This window comes from Micromys minutus (assembly GCF_963924665.1).
Source record: "Micromys minutus genome assembly, chromosome: 2".
In the NCBI taxonomy this organism is placed as follows: Eukaryota; Metazoa; Chordata; class Mammalia; order Rodentia; family Muridae; genus Micromys; species Micromys minutus.
Window position 1 is genome coordinate 90119654 of NC_137971.1, and position 15718 is coordinate 90135371.

At 50.4% G+C, this 15718-nt stretch overlaps 1 protein-coding gene across 4 annotated transcripts in view; it reads left to right on the forward strand.

The window, feature by feature from the left end:
• The window catches only part of TRIM3 (tripartite motif containing 3), a 26164-nt gene extending 13061 nt beyond the window's left edge, over positions 1 to 13103 (forward strand). For 3 of the 4 annotated variants that reach the window (XM_080912527.1, XM_080912525.1, XM_080912526.1), the window contains exons 3-12: positions 3158 to 3389; positions 3545 to 3714; positions 3918 to 4098; positions 5030 to 5762; positions 5963 to 6066; positions 10349 to 10516; positions 10697 to 10865; positions 11102 to 11172; positions 12318 to 12458; positions 12578 to 13103. In XM_080912527.1, coding sequence (XP_080768653.1) covers positions 3158 to 3389; positions 3545 to 3714; positions 3918 to 4098; positions 5030 to 5762; positions 5963 to 6066; positions 10349 to 10516; positions 10697 to 10865; positions 11102 to 11172; positions 12318 to 12458; positions 12578 to 12730 — 2122 coding nt within the window. In that variant the 3' untranslated portion in view covers positions 12731 to 13103. The remainder of the gene's footprint in view (positions 1 to 3157; positions 3390 to 3544; positions 3715 to 3917; positions 4099 to 5029; positions 5763 to 5962; positions 6067 to 10348; positions 10517 to 10696; positions 10866 to 11101; positions 11173 to 12317; positions 12459 to 12577) is intronic. The other variant, XM_080912528.1, reaches the window with a different exon arrangement.
• Positions 13104 to 15718: the final 2615 nt, after the last annotated feature.

A 15718-nucleotide genomic window follows, 5' to 3' on the forward strand; every position in this document is an offset into this window, starting at 1 on the left:
AAAAGAAGTGAACCATAAAAAGAGAAAAGCAGACAAGAGAAGGCAGTGTGTGCTGGTGAGGCAGGAGCTAGAAGGTGGTGGAATCAGAATCAGCCATGTAGCCCAGGCTGGCGATTAACAGGTGACCCTCTTGCCTCAGCTTCCCAAGTGCTGTGACCACAGGTGTGTGGCATCATGTTATCATGGACTGGGGTTTTTTTTGAATCTCACTAGTTGTGTAGAGAGTGAGTTTTAAAGGAGGAAGAGAAGAAACAAGACCAGATGGAAACTGGCAGTCCAGGGATGTTGACCAATAGAAGTTATCTAGCAGCTCCAAGGTGCATGGAAGGAATAGAGGTAGAATAGTGGGGTGAGCGCTGTTAGGGACAGGTTTCAGAGTCAAGAGGTAGTCGCTGGCGAGATGTGGGTGGTGGGGTGAAGCGAAGGAAAAGTAAGGATGGAGTAAGGTGATGGAGATGGGTGATCTGCTGCCACCAGAGACACTGAGAACAGTGCAGAATGTGAGGGAATGAGGGGAAAGAACAGTCAGGAAAAGTACCTCAGTAAGTGAAGAAACAACTCTTAGGTCAGCAGAGACAGCAGGAAGGGTGGGGGTGGGCATAGGCAGAAGGGAGCTGCTTTAAAGGCACTGCAGACACATAGAATGTTCTGGTTGGGAACAAGGAGGAGTCTGCCCCACCTTCTGGCCCTAAGGAATGTGGAGCATGAAACAAAAACCACTCTCTACTGGGAGGGCCTTCGGGAGAAGTAGGTCACAGAGAAACCAGTTATTATTTGTAAAGCACTTAAGATCATCCCCGACACGTAATGTTTGTTACATTTTAGTTAGGAACAGAAGGCATGGGAAAGAGCAAGAGAAGAGTCTGGGCCACAGGACAGTGTGCACTGTGGGTATCTTTCCTCTGCAGATTCACCATCTCCAAGCACTACCGCCTTCAGTCTGCTGTCTCTTTCTACTAATCACCATGCTTCCCTCCCTTGGTGACTAATCCCAGCCATCATCTCTTTGCTCTGGTGGAGCTTGCCTGAGATGTTAGGCACCCTTGCTCTGCTAAAGCTACCCTTCCTGAGTTCCTTCCCCCCACCAAAGGATGGGGTCCATGCCTCCCCTTTAGGCCAACCAAGACATTTTCTTACTCGTTTCCTAGTCTCTTCCATTGCTCCCTCTCTTCTGCTAACTTTAGCTTAAAGAGAATCTCAAATCCCCATTATAGTGGGCGGAAGATGTGACTCGGTAGTAGATTGGATAGACTGCAAAATTTAAAAAGCACCCCGTATTAGCAGAGAAAAACTATCCTCTTGTCTCCTTGTGACACCATCCAGTCCTTCAGTCCCTTTCCACTCAACTGCCCAGCTCCCCTCCACCCTTCAACTTGAATCATTCAGACTCTCCGTCCCCCAAACCCCCACCCCACAGCAGCAGTTGCTGTCGCCTTCCCAGAGAAAAGTCCCCTCATGTTTGCCAAATGCAGTGGACACTTTCCACTCCTGAGCCACTTCCCACCCTATGAGTCATTCCCTCCTCCAGACCCACGTCGGTGACTGGACACAGTCATTCCTCCAGCCTCTCGGCCCATGCCTCATGCCCTCTGCTCTTCACGTTCATCTTCGCTGAATTCTTTGTCTCTCTCTTACCAGTTTCTACATCTTCTCCGCTGTCTTCCTCTGTCTTGGCTAATGTTGATTGCCACCCCCCCCCATTCTGTCTCCTAACCCCACTTCCCACCAGTGCTGTACTTGTGTGTGTTTTCATTTTAATGGGTGCCACCATTATTGTCTGAGATTCCTAAGCTAGGAGGCAGGGAGCCAGTTAAGACTGGTTTCCCTTACTCTCCATACCTACTCACCACTGACTGCTTCTCCTCTCCCTTACTCCCAATATCTGATCTTCCACACCAACCCCAGCTGGGTCTCATGGCATAGCTCAGGCTGATCATGTAATGGAGACAGTCCTCTTACTCCGACTCCAGAGTGCTGGGATGATAGGCGTGTGCTGCCACACCTAGCCATGTCTCTTCCATCTAAATGTTTCCACAAATACCTCAAATCCAGTCTCTCTCACCTCCTGCCTGGAATTGTGTGTTGGCTAAACACACACCTGCTTTGCACTTACATCTAGACTCCAGTGCTCACTAGCTTGATTACCCTGACCACTTACTGTGCCCCGTCACATGAAGTACAAAGCATAGCATCCAACACACATTATTTGGTAAACTCTGTGATGGTGCCACTGCCTTATCTGCTGTCATATCCTCCTCAGATTCGCCCTCCTGTGGCTGCCCGCCACTGCTGGGATCCATGGCTAGGCTCCTCCTCTTCTCTCCTCATCCCTGCTGTCTCTAGGCTGCTAAGGTGCTTTCTGTACCCTTCTTCTCCTCCCTCCACCTTTCTCTGCTTGGCCCAACAGTTACTTCTCCACAGATGTCCTTTACCTCTGAAGCAGCTCCTGGCCTCTTCTCCACCCACCTGTGACATGTGCACTTCCCCATCTCCTGCGCTCTTTGTGCATTGTGCCTTTGTGGGCCACACCTTAAGTCTCGTCCCATGTGGGACCAAATTCTGTACTGACTCCATTTTATAAGGGGAGACTCCTTGGTTCGTGAGAGTGACTTGTCAGGGGTCACAAGTGGATTAGGTCCCTGGCCTGGAAATTGGGCTGAATCACACTAGCTATAGGACCAATGTCTTTAACCTTTAAACTCTAATTCTATGTCTTTGCTTTTCCCTCTGAAGACTAGAACTATTTTAAAGGCTGGCACTGTGCTTTATTTTTTTATCCCCAGAGCTTGGCACAGATTTAACAGGAATAAGCAGTTGGTAAATGTTTAATGAGTTAAAGGGGCCAGGACTAGCAGGATGAGGGCTTGTTACATATTTTCTTGAGGAGGTTTGGTAAACACCTGTGGAAAGGTGAGCCTCTGTTTGTTCAAGCGGAGGAATGTAGACGTCTGTTCTTAGAGAGACCAGGGATGAATTTCTGCTCAGTCCTGGAGGCCTTTTACCACCATCAGGTGGATGACACCTGAGCGGGCCACACTAAGATGCTTCAAAATGAAATCTTAGTCGTACACCCATGGAAAGGGGTTGAGGCATTTACGGGGGGGGGGGGGGGGCGCTTTGGCCACTCCCCCTTTGACTTTCCCTTCTCTTTGGCCAGATGCCTCCAGAACTACATCCCTCCTCAGAGCCTGACACTTTCATGTCCAGTGTGCCGGCAGACATCTATCCTCCCAGAGCAGGGTGTCTCGGCCCTACAAAACAACTTCTTCATCAGCAGCCTCATGGAGGCCATGCAGCAGGCACCTGATGGGGCCCACGACCCTGAAGACCCCCACCCCCTCAGCGCAGTGGCTGGCCGCCCTCTCTCCTGCCCCAACCATGAAGGCAAGGTGGGCCCAAGCGAGGCCCAGTGAGGCCAGGACTTGGGGTGGGAGGAGAAGGAGAGGTGGAAAGGGTAGGGTTGTGGTGGGTGAGGGGTTCTGCAGGGGTGAAGAGGGCCAGAGGGGAGGGGACAAAGAAGTGTAGTGCGGCTGTCGCCTCACAGGAGCCCTTGTACCACCAGACGATGGAGTTTTACTGTGAGGCCTGTGAGACAGCCATGTGTGGTGAGTGCCGCGAAGGGGAGCACCGCGAACACGGCACGGTGCTGCTGCGGGACGTGGTGGAGCAGCACAAGGCAGCTCTGCAGCGCCAGCTTGAAGCTGTGCGTGGCCGGTAGGCATCCTCTAGGGACTGGCGCCTCAGCAGGGACAGGGCAGGGGCCCCGGGGAGGGGAGAGAGGGGGGTCTGGGAAAGGCAGAAGTAGAAGGTCAAGGAGGGGATCTCCCAGAGGGTGACAGTGAGGCGCTCTTTGAAAAGGCCTGATTTGGCCAGGACACCCTCCAGCCATCCTGGTATGAGATGTTTCACCTCCTCAGATTGCCACAGCTGTCTGCAGCTATCGCCTTGGTTGGGGGCATCAGCCAGCAGCTGCAAGAGCGCAAGGCGGAGGCCCTGGCCCAGATAAGTGCAGCCTTTGAGGACCTGGAGCAGGCTCTGCAGCAGCGCAAGCAGGCTCTGGTCAGCGACTTGGAGAGCATTTGTGGGGCCAAGCAGAAGGTGCGTCGGGTCACCTTTGCTAACCAGGGTCTGTGACGATGCCTCCATTGTCCACATAAGGTTTTCCTTTATTCCAGTCTGCGTTTTGCTTCTTGGCATGGTCTGTCATTGCTGAGGTCATGTCTCCCTGTCCACATGGTCTGTCATTGCTGTGGTCATGTCTCCCTGTCCACATGGTCTGTCATTGCTGTGGTCATGTATCCCTGTCCACATGGTCTGTCATTGCTGAGGTCATGTCTCCCTGTCCACATGGTCTGTCATTGCTGAGGTCATGTCTCCCTGTCCACATGGTCTGTCATTGCTGAGGTCATGTCTCCCTGTTCACATGGTCTGTCATTGCTGAGGTCATGTCTCCCTGTCCACGTGGTCTGTCATTGCTGTGGTCATGTCTCCCTGTCCACATGGTCTGTCATTGCTGTGGTCGTGTCTCCCTGTCCACATGGTCTGTCATTGCCGTGGTCATGTCTCCCTGTCCACATGGTCTGTCATTGCCGTGGTCATGTCTCCCTGTCCACATGGTCTGTCATTGCTGAGGTCATGTCCCCCTGTCCACATGGTCTGTCATTGCTGTGGTCATGTCCCCCTGTCCACATGGTCTGTCATTGCTGTGGTCATCTCTCCCTGTCCACATGGTCTGTCATTGCTGAGGTCATGTCTCTGTCCACATGGTCTGTCATTGCTGAGATCATGTCTCCCTGTCCACATGGTCTGTCATTGCTGAGGTCATGTCTCCCTGTCCACATGGTCTGTCATTGCTGAGGTCATGTCTCTGTCCACATGGTCTGTCATTGCTGAGATTATGTCTCCCTGTCCACATGGATCTCTTCGGTGTATTTCCTTCCTGCCATGATGCTCCAAGCTCATCAGTAATCCCCGAGCCTTTCTCTTTTGCCAGTCTGCACGCTGAGCAGCTTCTCTTCTTCTTCAACAGGTGTTGCAGACACAGTTAGACACACTGCGCCAGGGTCAGGAGCACATTGGCAGCAGCTGCAGCTTTGCAGAGCAGGCACTGAGACTGGGCTCTGCCCCTGAGGTCCTGCTGGTGAGAAAGCACATGCGGGAGAGGCTGGCTGCTCTGGCAGCTCAGGCCTTCCCAGAAAGGCCACACGAGAATGCGCAGCTGGAACTGGTCCTTGAAGTAGACGGGTTGCGGAGATCAGTGCTCAACCTGGGTGCACTGCTCACCACCAGTGCTACTGCACACGAGACAGTGGCCACCGGCGAGGGCCTGCGCCAGGCACTGGTTGGCCAGCCTGCTTCGCTCACTGTCACCACCAAAGACAAGGATGGGCGGCTGGTGCGCACAGGCAGCGCAGAGCTGTGTGCAGAGATCACTGGCCCCGATGGCGTGCGCCTTGCAGTACCCGTGGTGGACCACAAAAATGGCACGTATGAGCTGGTGTACACCGCTCGTACAGAAGGTGACCTGCTCCTCTCAGTGCTGCTCTATGGACAGCCGGTGCGTGGCAGCCCTTTCCGGGTGCGTGCCCTGAGACCCGGGGACCTGCCACCTTCCCCAGATGATGTGAAGCGCAGGGTCAAGTCTCCCGGTGGTCCTGGCAGTCACGTGCGCCAGAAGGCAGTGCGGAGGCCGAGCTCCATGTACAGCACTGGAGGCAAACGGAAGGACAATCCCATTGAGGATGAACTCGTCTTTCGTGTTGGTAGGGGGTGGGGCCAAGCACAGAGCTAAATGAAGGCTAAGGGCAGAGTTAAATGAAGGTTGAAGGGAGAAGCTGGTGGGGGCCCAGGGAAGGATGGTGGGAGCTTGTTCAGGCGGGGGGCTTGGAGAGGGGGGAAGCAAGGCTCTAACGAATCTCAGCATTCATTCATTCATGTTTTCCTTCTCACCTCTTACCCACAGGCAGTCGTGGAAGGGAGAAGGGTGAATTCACCAATTTACAAGGTGTGTCCGCTGCTAGCAGTGGCCGCATAGTGGTAGCAGACAGCAACAACCAATGTATTCAGGTAAGCCTGTTTGCCTAGCTCCTTCCGTACCAGGAACAGCTCACGCTCTATGGCCTTCCAGGTCACTCTCTGGAAGATGAAGCCCATAGTCGGTACCGTCATTAAAGAGCAGTGAATCAAAGCACCGCTTGCCCACCCAGGCCAGAATAGTGCTGGACCTTCAGTCAGGGCCAGGATTCCTGTGCTGTGGCCTTTCCTTTCCAGCCATACTGAGGTTACTCCTGGATCGGCGGCTCCACTCTTCCTCTCTGTCTGTTCTTGAGCTTTCTGCTTGCCGGTGTCCTTTGTCTTGGTGTTTAGGTTAGAGATCTGCCCTTCCCAGCTATCTGCAAGCGTTCCGACCTGGCTCCAGAGCATGTTATCCTGCCTGGAGAATGCAGCCATCTGCTTGGCTAGAGTGCCTTTCATCAGCAAGAGGCACAACCTGAGTGGTTCGGGACCTGTTTTTCCTTTGCTTGTACTCTTGAAACTGATTTAGATGCCAGTCATACTCAGAGTTCAGTCTCTGATGTATCTAGCTCCTTGCTACAACCAGGAAACATGGCTTCCTTTCTTTACATCCCTTGCAGAACGCACTGATCCTAACACAGTGGGCATGCGTGGTAGATAGTGTAGTGATTGAGTGCCTAGGCCCTGAAACCAGATACCTCAGCTTGAATCCTGGCTGTCCCTGTACTAGCAAGTCATGTGACCTCTTGGCACTGTAGTTAACTAATGTGTAAAATTAGGAAACACATTTCTCAGGCTTGTTGAGAGTATTAAATGTACTATACCTAACACCTAGCTGTTGTTAAATAGATCATTGTCTGGGTATGGGCTGTAAACAAAGTCAACAAGGAGGTGGGAAAGTGCCAGAGCGGGAAGCTCCCATCCTATCCTGGCTCCAAGAAGCTTGTTATTCAAAGCATGAGGTGGCTGAAGTCAGATTGTAAATTGTTTAAGAAATGATTATAGAATTTTGATTTTACCATGTGCGATTTGCTATTGTTCTTAGAAATGTATTATTGGGCAGCTAAATCTTAACCCTGAAGATCCTTATTTTAAAACAGCTTTAAAAGTTTTGACCCTGCCTGGATAGTCTTGTCACAAATCCAGCTCTGCCTTTCTTGTCACTGTCCTCAGCTTCCTGTCCCCACTCCACCTAGCAGAAGCTCTTGCAGCCAGGTTATCAAGCCTGCTGGCTCAGTTTTTCTTAGAGTGGAGGAACAGAGAAACCCAGGAAGGGATTTGGGGCCAGCCTAGATGATGAAGGGAAACTTGGGAGCTCTGGTGTAATGCTGGGATCCTACTCAGGATCACCTTTAACCCCACTCCTCCTTCCCTTTAAGCTGGAAATGCTTACTAGCACAAAGGTTGAGATTTGAGGCCCTCTGCCATGTTGTGCAAACACTTGGGTACTTACCACACATGCAGAAACGCTGGTGCTGCTTGACCGTCTAGTGAAGGGCTGTGAGGGAGACCTGGCATAGTCCTTTCTTCCAGACACCTGCTATTCTGTATCAGTCCATGTTCACTCTTCATTCCCAAGTCCATCCTGACATCATAGCTGCTGGAAGCTTCTTGGATTCCAAAGCTGAGTGCTTGCCTCTTACACTGGGCTACTCAGTATATGATAAGATATGACAGCCACACACCCCCGACTTTTGCTCATGAGGCTGGGGATTCTTGTGAGCTTATTCAGTCAGGCAAGGTGGAATCCTGCTGACAGAGTGCACACACACACACACACACACACCAGCAAGAAAACACTTTGTGATTTTGAATGACGAACTTAATTTGTAAATAGTTGGCGTTGAATAATCATTATCTTAGTCCAAAAACGTCATGAGCTCTTTCTGGGGACACCCTTTGTGCTGTGTGCTGATCACATTCTCCTCTGACCTCTCCAGCCCTTAGCTGTAGTGCTTTTCATACGTTTCCTTCTCTGGGTTGGTTTTTTTGGTTTTGTCTATTGTCTCTTTTCATTGTCATTTGCACTGAGATCCTTGAAGTCAGAGATCCAATGTTGCCCAGAGAGATGTAGAGGCCGAACTAAAGAGTCCAGCAAGTTTTAGTGCTGTGAAGGAAACAGTGTGCCAGCTTTTACTGAGTACCAAATGTCATGATAAAGAGGGATGGAATGGAGGGGAAGGGACTTGGTGGGCTGCATGCATAGTGTTCCCATTAAGAAGCAGGCCCCTTTTAAGTTGAAGAGTTCACTTTTATCCCTATTGAGTTTTGAGGCTGCTGTGTGGTTTCCAAATGGATCTGTCCATTGAGTTCAGGCCTGAGATTGAATCGGGGGTTCTTTTTTTGGTTGAATGCCCAGCGAATGCCAGAAGCTACACACGGCTGGAAATGCAGTGGCAGACAAAACAGACGCAGCACCAGCTCCAAGCAGGGCTTGCATCCTTAGAAGGGGCAGGTCACAGATACGGCTACAAAGGGACAGTTGTTACAAAGAAAGCTATAAAGTGCATACTGTGGAGCCCTAACTACATGCATGTATTGATTTGAACAAAGTGGAAATTCTGAAGAAGTGACCTGGAAATTTAGAATTCTAAAGATAAATAGGAGTTGGCCAGTTCTAATAGGGGGTGTGAGAAAGACTGGGAAGAGTGAGGCTTCCCAAACCTCACTGTGAGTCTGAATCGAAGCTGCTAGCAGTGGGAGGGTCATGGACCACCTCACTGCTGACCTACCTGCTCTTTTTAGTCCTGTCACCTCCGGTCTTTACCCTCTGGTACTTCCTTTCTTTTGCTGACAATTCTGACTTTCCATAGCACCACTGCAGATCCCAAGTGCTATGCTGGCTGACCAGGTGAAGGCTTGCTACAAGTCCCTGTCAGGAGAAGTGACGTGCTGTGATCAGACAGATCTGGGAGACCTGTCCCTGGGTGACTCAGCCCACAAGGGGAAGAGCAGGGCTGAACTGAACATCAAGTCCAAGGCTCAGAAACTTGAGCTCTCTGTGGTAGCCTCTTGGCTCTGATCCATCCATCTTGTGTCCCCAGAGGCTATAACAAAGTGGAGTGTATGAGAATTCTGCAATGAGTAATGGAGCTGTTAAATTAGAAGCTGTAATCTAAGAAGGGGAAGATTAAAAGAGACACATTAGAATGAAGAGATCTTAGCATCTTGTGAGGCTAAGGTGGAAAGGGGAGATTGGAAGATTCATTCTGGGCTGGAGAGGTGGCTCAGTGGTTAAGGGCACTGACTGCTCTTCCAGAGGTCCTCAGTTCAATTTCCAGCAACTACATGGTGGTTCACAGGCATCTGTAATGAGATCTGACGCCCTCTTCTGGTGGATCTGAAGACAGCGACAGTGTACTCATGTATAAAATAAATAAATCTAAAAAGAAAGAAAGGAAGGAAGGAAGGAAGGAAGATTCATTCTAGAGAGCTGGAGAGTCAGCTCAGTGGTTAAGAGCACTGGCTGCTGTTCCAGGGGGGCAGGGTTCAATTCCCAGCAACCATGTGGCAGCTCCCAATATCTACTACTCCAATTCTGCCCTCTTCTGGCCTCCATGGACACCTGCAGTGATGGCTTATAGAGATGCAGGAAGGCAAAACACCATGTATATAAAATAAAATCCTTAAAAGGGGATGCATTCTGTCCATAGAGTTGCCTTGTTTATCAGCCCGAGTAGAACAATTCTTGTCGACTCTCCTTACCTACCCCTTTCCAGTTGGCTGGGAAATTCTGTTGGGCCTTTCTCCTGTATTTCTCTTGAATCCATCTGCTTCCCTCTAGGTTGTCTCCTTGGTCCAAACCTTCGTGGTTTTTCATCTAGATTCCTGTTTCTGCTTCTAACTGGTTGGCTAGCTTCCAGTCCTGTTAGACTATTTCTGTACAAGCAAATCTGATCGTGTTGCTTCTCTGGCCACAGATTGTCAGTGGCTCTTAAGTATAGCCAGGGTAAATGTAGTTCCTGTTGACTCCTCGAGCCACACCAGTGAGGTCCTCAAACTGGGCTCGTGCTAGTTAGCTTCTGTACCTTTCACAGATTGTTGTGGATGGTTCATCAGTTGATATCTTTGTTGGCTGTTGGCTCACATACCTCTTCTCTTGGTGCCTTTTCCCACCATACCCTTGGTTCCTTTTGTGTTTTCACACCCCTCACACCTCTACTGCATGTCCTTAAGGTAGCTCTCACGAGATCTCTCTCTGCCCCGGCATTCTGTCAGCACAATACTTGTTGAGTGGCTGAATAAATGGGACCTTGTTAGGATCCAGAGCCCTTTCCTTTGTACCCACAGTGTTCCCCTCCTCCCTGCACCCTCCCTTGCTCCTCTACTCCAGGTTTTCTCCAATGAGGGCCAGTTCAAGTTCCGATTTGGGGTCCGTGGGCGCTCACCTGGGCAACTACAGCGTCCTACGGGTGTGGCAGTGGACACCAATGGAGACATTATTGTGGCAGACTATGACAACCGTTGGGTCAGCATCTTCTCTCCTGAGGGCAAGTTCAAGGTGAGAAGCTTGCTGTTGCTGTACTCTGAACCCCTAGCAACCTGCTCAGAGGGCTATGCTACTAGGTCAGGCCCTGAAGTGGTCTGTCACCAGCTCAAGATCTGCTTTGATTCCAGGCCAAGACTTTACTCCCTTCTATACTAGTCGGGATAAAGTCCTTATGGTATGCCTTTCCTACAGACCAAGATTGGAGCTGGCCGCCTTATGGGACCCAAGGGAGTGGCTGTGGACCGGAATGGACATATCATTGTGGTGGATAACAAATCCTGCTGTGTCTTCACCTTCCAGCCCAATGGCAAGCTTGTTGGGCGTTTTGGAGGCCGTGGGGCCACTGACCGCCACTTTGCAGGTATAAGGAAACAACCCCAAGATCCAGACTGAGATGCTCCAGTTCCATAGAACTTCCCAGGGTCCTGCAGATGTAAAGACCCTTCTATATCTTGACCCTGATTCCCCTTACCTATTACCTAGCTCCATCCTCCCAGAGACGGAGTGTCTCACGCCTCCCAGAGATCCTACTCCTCACCTGACAGTGTCTCAGCTTAAGGCTTTGGAACCCACCCCCCCCCCCCTTTCTGTTCTCAGGGCCTCACTTTGTGGCTGTGAACAACAAGAATGAGATTGTAGTGACGGATTTCCATAACCACTCAGTGAAGGTCAGTGTCCTCCCCGCGCTGTGACCTCTGTCCCAGTCACCCTTCCTCTTCAAAAAGCATCCTTCTCCCTTCTCCCTTCTCTCCTCCTTCAACCCCCCTTGAAATCCTTCACTGAACCAATAAACATTTATGGCATGGCTACTCTGTCCCAGGCGCTATGCTAGAAGCTGGGAATTCAATGTAAGCAAAACAAACACATTCCCTGTCTTCTTGGTTTGAGTAACGACCAGGCAGTTACAGTCTGAAGTGATAGATTCTGGGATAGGTACAGGAAACTGTGGGAGGCCTGAGCAGAAGGCTTCGGTATAAGGGAAGACCTAAAGCACCAGTAGAATTAACCACAAAATAGTGGGGGGGAGTTTGAAGCGAAGGACACTAAAGAGGTTAGGTGTGGTGATGTACAGCAGTAATCCCAGCACTTGGAGGTGGAGGCAGAGATCAACAGTTTAAGGTCACCTCTGTCTACATGAAGAATTCAAGGACTACTTAAGTTATGTGCTACCATATCTCAGGTAGAGACAGACAGACAGACAGGCAGGCAGACAGACAGGCAGGCAGGCAGACAGGCAGGAAAAGACCTGCATGGAAGTTGGTATCATTTATGATGCATTGGAAACCATGGGTACTTCAAACTAGGTATGCTGCTGCAAGGTGAGGTTGAGACCTGTGCGCCCTGTGAAGGGGCTGGCTCCCTTTAAGAGCTGTGGGGAGTGCTTAAGGAATTGCAGGTAGGGGTGTGAGGAACCCCTGTGCATCTCAGAAAGGTCACTCTGCCTAAGGCAAAGTGAGAGACGGTCTAGATGAGAAGGGAGAGCACACAGGCATTGAGACAGGCAGAGCAGTATGTGTACGAAAGACAGACTTGAGACAGACCCACGGACGTGTGTGTCTGTCAGGCTGAGAAGAAGGTGGAATGGAGAACGGTCTGTCCCAGCAGGCCGGTGGCACTGCTGAAGTAGAGAAGTGAGAAGTATTCCCCCAGAGAAGCATCGACTGGGCAGTGGGATTCAGAGTGTGATCCCTGGGAAGAATTTCTGGGCTAAGGTGCAGATCTGGGAATTCTCCTTGGAGCTTTGCCCCACCCTCCAAGGCCTTGCCCTCTGCCTGAGGTCAGGTCCCCAGTCCCTAGCCCCTTCCCCCACCAGGTATACAGTGCCGATGGAGAGTTCCTCTTCAAATTTGGCTCGCATGGCGAGGGCAACGGACAGTTCAATGCCCCCACGGGAGTAGCTGTGGATTCCAATGGAAACATCATCGTGGCCGACTGGGGCAATAGCCGCATACAGGTGAGTTAGGCCCAGGGGTAGCTTGAGAGCGAGGCTTTCTCTGTGCCTCTGTCCTTCCCCAGCACAGACTCTTCTCTGCCTGACTTGACTTCTGCTTGCATTCTCCACGTCTTCCCCAGGTATTCGACAGCTCTGGTTCCTTCCTGTCCTATATCAACACGTCTGCAGAGCCACTATATGGCCCGCAGGGCTTGGCATTGACCTCGGATGGCCACGTGGTAGTGGCTGACGCTGGCAACCACTGCTTTAAGGCCTATCGGTACCTCCAGTAGCTGAACAAGGGCCCTGCTTGGCTAATGGAGGGACGGACATAGGGGTGATTGGACAAGAGGGTCTGGCTAAGAGGTGGGCCAGACCCAGCAGCACTGAATGTGGACTGTGGGCGTGGGTGTGCCCAGTGCCCTTCCCTTCCTCCCCATCCCCACGGTTGCACTTTATTTATTCGGTTCTTGCTTTGGTGACTGGGTGGGCCTGGACTGGTCCCAAGGATGTGTGCAGAGCTTCACCCTAACCCCTTTACACACCCCCTTTTACACCCTCGGTCTGCCCTCTGACCCCTAGCCTGGGGCCAGAACAGCCTCTCACTTCAGAAGTCCCTCTGGTTGTCTCCCTACCACCCTATACACACTGACAGAGACAGCAATACCCCACCCCATATTAAATAAATGTGTTCGCACACGGTGTTCTTGCTAGGTTCTTGTGGGGCGGGTCTCTGAAGGGTTGGGGTGTTAGTATCTACTGTGGACTACAAGGTGGTCAAGAAGACAGGCAGATGACACAGTATCGGCAACAAGAGACACTTTAAAAGAATATTTTTAATGGTTTTTGTCTTGTTTTAAGTGTTCATTTTAATTTTGTTAGTGTGGGTACTGTGTTTGCATATCTGTGTGCATTACATGCATGCAGTGCCTGTGAAGCCCAGAAGAGTGTCAGAGGCCCCGGATGTGAGTAGAGATGGCTGTTAGCCATCACGTGGGTGAAGGGGACCAGGCCGAGGCCCTCTTCAGGAGCAAAGGGGGCTAACTGCTAAGCCATCTCTCTAGCCCCTAGAGAATATTTTTACTTATTCTTTGACAATGTCCCATGTGTGTAAAATGTATCTTGATCATTTCTACCTCCTACGCCTCCTGAAGCCCCGCAACATGTCCTTCTGCCCTCGTGTTCTCTTATAACCCACGGAGTCCAGTTCCTGGTTTGCGTAAAACAACAACAGAAGCAAACAAACACAAACCACTTCAGGCTCCGAGGACAAAAAAGAGTAAATCTCTGGGACTCCAGCCACTTGCCAGTTCCTCTTTCCTAGGTCTTGTATCTCTTCACTGTGCTGTAGAAACAGACTCCCCCTCCCTTCATGGGATTACAAAATGGGAAAAGATGACTCTTATCCAGTACATAGTCACGGCTACAAGGGCTTTAAATATGAAAACATTCCCCGAGGCTTGTCCAAGTGGAGGTTGGATGTAAGAGGCTCCATGGTTACTGGTAGAAGTCATTCCAAAGGCCTGGACCCCTCACCCTTTCCACTGCTGTGCTCCAAGGTTGCTGCCCTTTTCCCACAGTGGAATGGAGATTCTCACATTGTGTTCCAGAGCTATAATCTCTCAGGGTAGGATGGCTAATCCCAGAGAGAATTAAAGCAGTATTCAGTGAGCTGGGAGGTAGGGACTACAATTTCTCTTTCTCTTCTGGAGACTGGCCCTCAAAGGAATAGGTCACATCGTTGACTGAAGAGCAGAGCTGGATCTGTGGCTGTCATTCTCTAACAGTAGATTACAGTGTCTTTCATCCTGAGCTCCTTGCACCTAGCATGATGGTTGGCAGAGAAGGTAGACAAGGTCTGAGGATGGATCTGAGGAGGTTGGTCATGAGAGGTTATGAGAGAGAGAAGATATTGTCTAATATAATTCCTGGGCATTGGATTGGAGGCACTATGAACATCACAAAGTCTTTGCAGAGGTTAAAGATGTACTACTTGGAGCACATGAAAACCTTGGTTATACTTAACCTCTCTGGGCCTCTCCATCCCTGTCGGTTGAGACATGGTAGGCAGGTGGAGGGACATTTCCTGAAACTGTAGGGCAGTGTTCTCTCCAGGGTACACACCTGGATCTGATGGGCAGCGCCACCTCAGGCCATGCACCGTCCTAAAGAGGCAGTGGCTGTGTCTGCAGAGTCTTCCTTCCCTCCATTCAGAGCAAAGCACCAGCTACAACAGAGTGGGAGCTCCCAAGTTCCTCAGTCTCTTTTGGAATGCCTAAAAGCAAAAGAGGGAAGTAACGTGGGAGTAAAGGTGGCCTTCCTTGGATAGGAAGTTCTAAATATCCCCTATGCCAGCCAGAGAACAGGACCCTGGAGCTGGTTTCTAGATTAGGTGGTCTTCCTGAGCCATGCAAGAGGTGTCTCAAAGACAAGCCGCTTAGTTCTTCCTAGATCGATCCACCCTGGGTATTTCCTACCTAGTTCTGATCAGAGGTCTGAGTAGGTATAAATGGTTTCTACGACTGCGGAGCTCATGTCGTGATTCAGTTGGTATGACTCAAATGATCTTCATGTACATGGGGCGAAACCTTCGTGAGGACAGATCAGAAAGTTTGTAGTCCTGCATGAACTCAAATCCTGCTTGTTCAGTCATCCTCCATGGCAGTGGGTCTCAACCTTCCTAACAACCCTTTAATACAGTTCCCCATTTGTGGTGACCCCTCCAGCCAAAAAAAATTTTTTTTCATCACTACTTCACAGCTGTAATTTTCCTACTGTTATGGATAATAATGGAAATATTTGATATGTGACCTCCCTAAGGAGTCGGTGCTCACAGATTTAGATCTCTGCTCTATGGGCATATGTGTTACTGGACACTCACTACTTGAACAGTGAGCCCTGGGAAAACTAGGCAGAAATGGTCCTGTCCTTATGGGGGTTACAGTAGTGGGAAAGGAGGCATGCTGTGACAAAGAACTAAAGGTACAATGACAACTCGAGATCAAGTATGAAGGAGAGAAATACAGTGCAGGGACAGAAACAGTGCTAAGTGGGAGAAACGGGGAAAGCCTCTTAATCCGCCTGCTGAAGAAGTTAAGAGTGGATAAGGGACTAGCCATTGTAAGTAAAGGAGTCAGAGATATCCAGAGAGGAGGTCTGGATGGATTTGGAATCTGCAGGAAGTCAAAGTGGCTTCAGAATGGTGGTTGGAGAGAGGGAAAGAAGCAGGTTGAAGAGGGAGAGCTGAGCTGGATTTAATTAAGGCCAAATTTGGTCCAAGT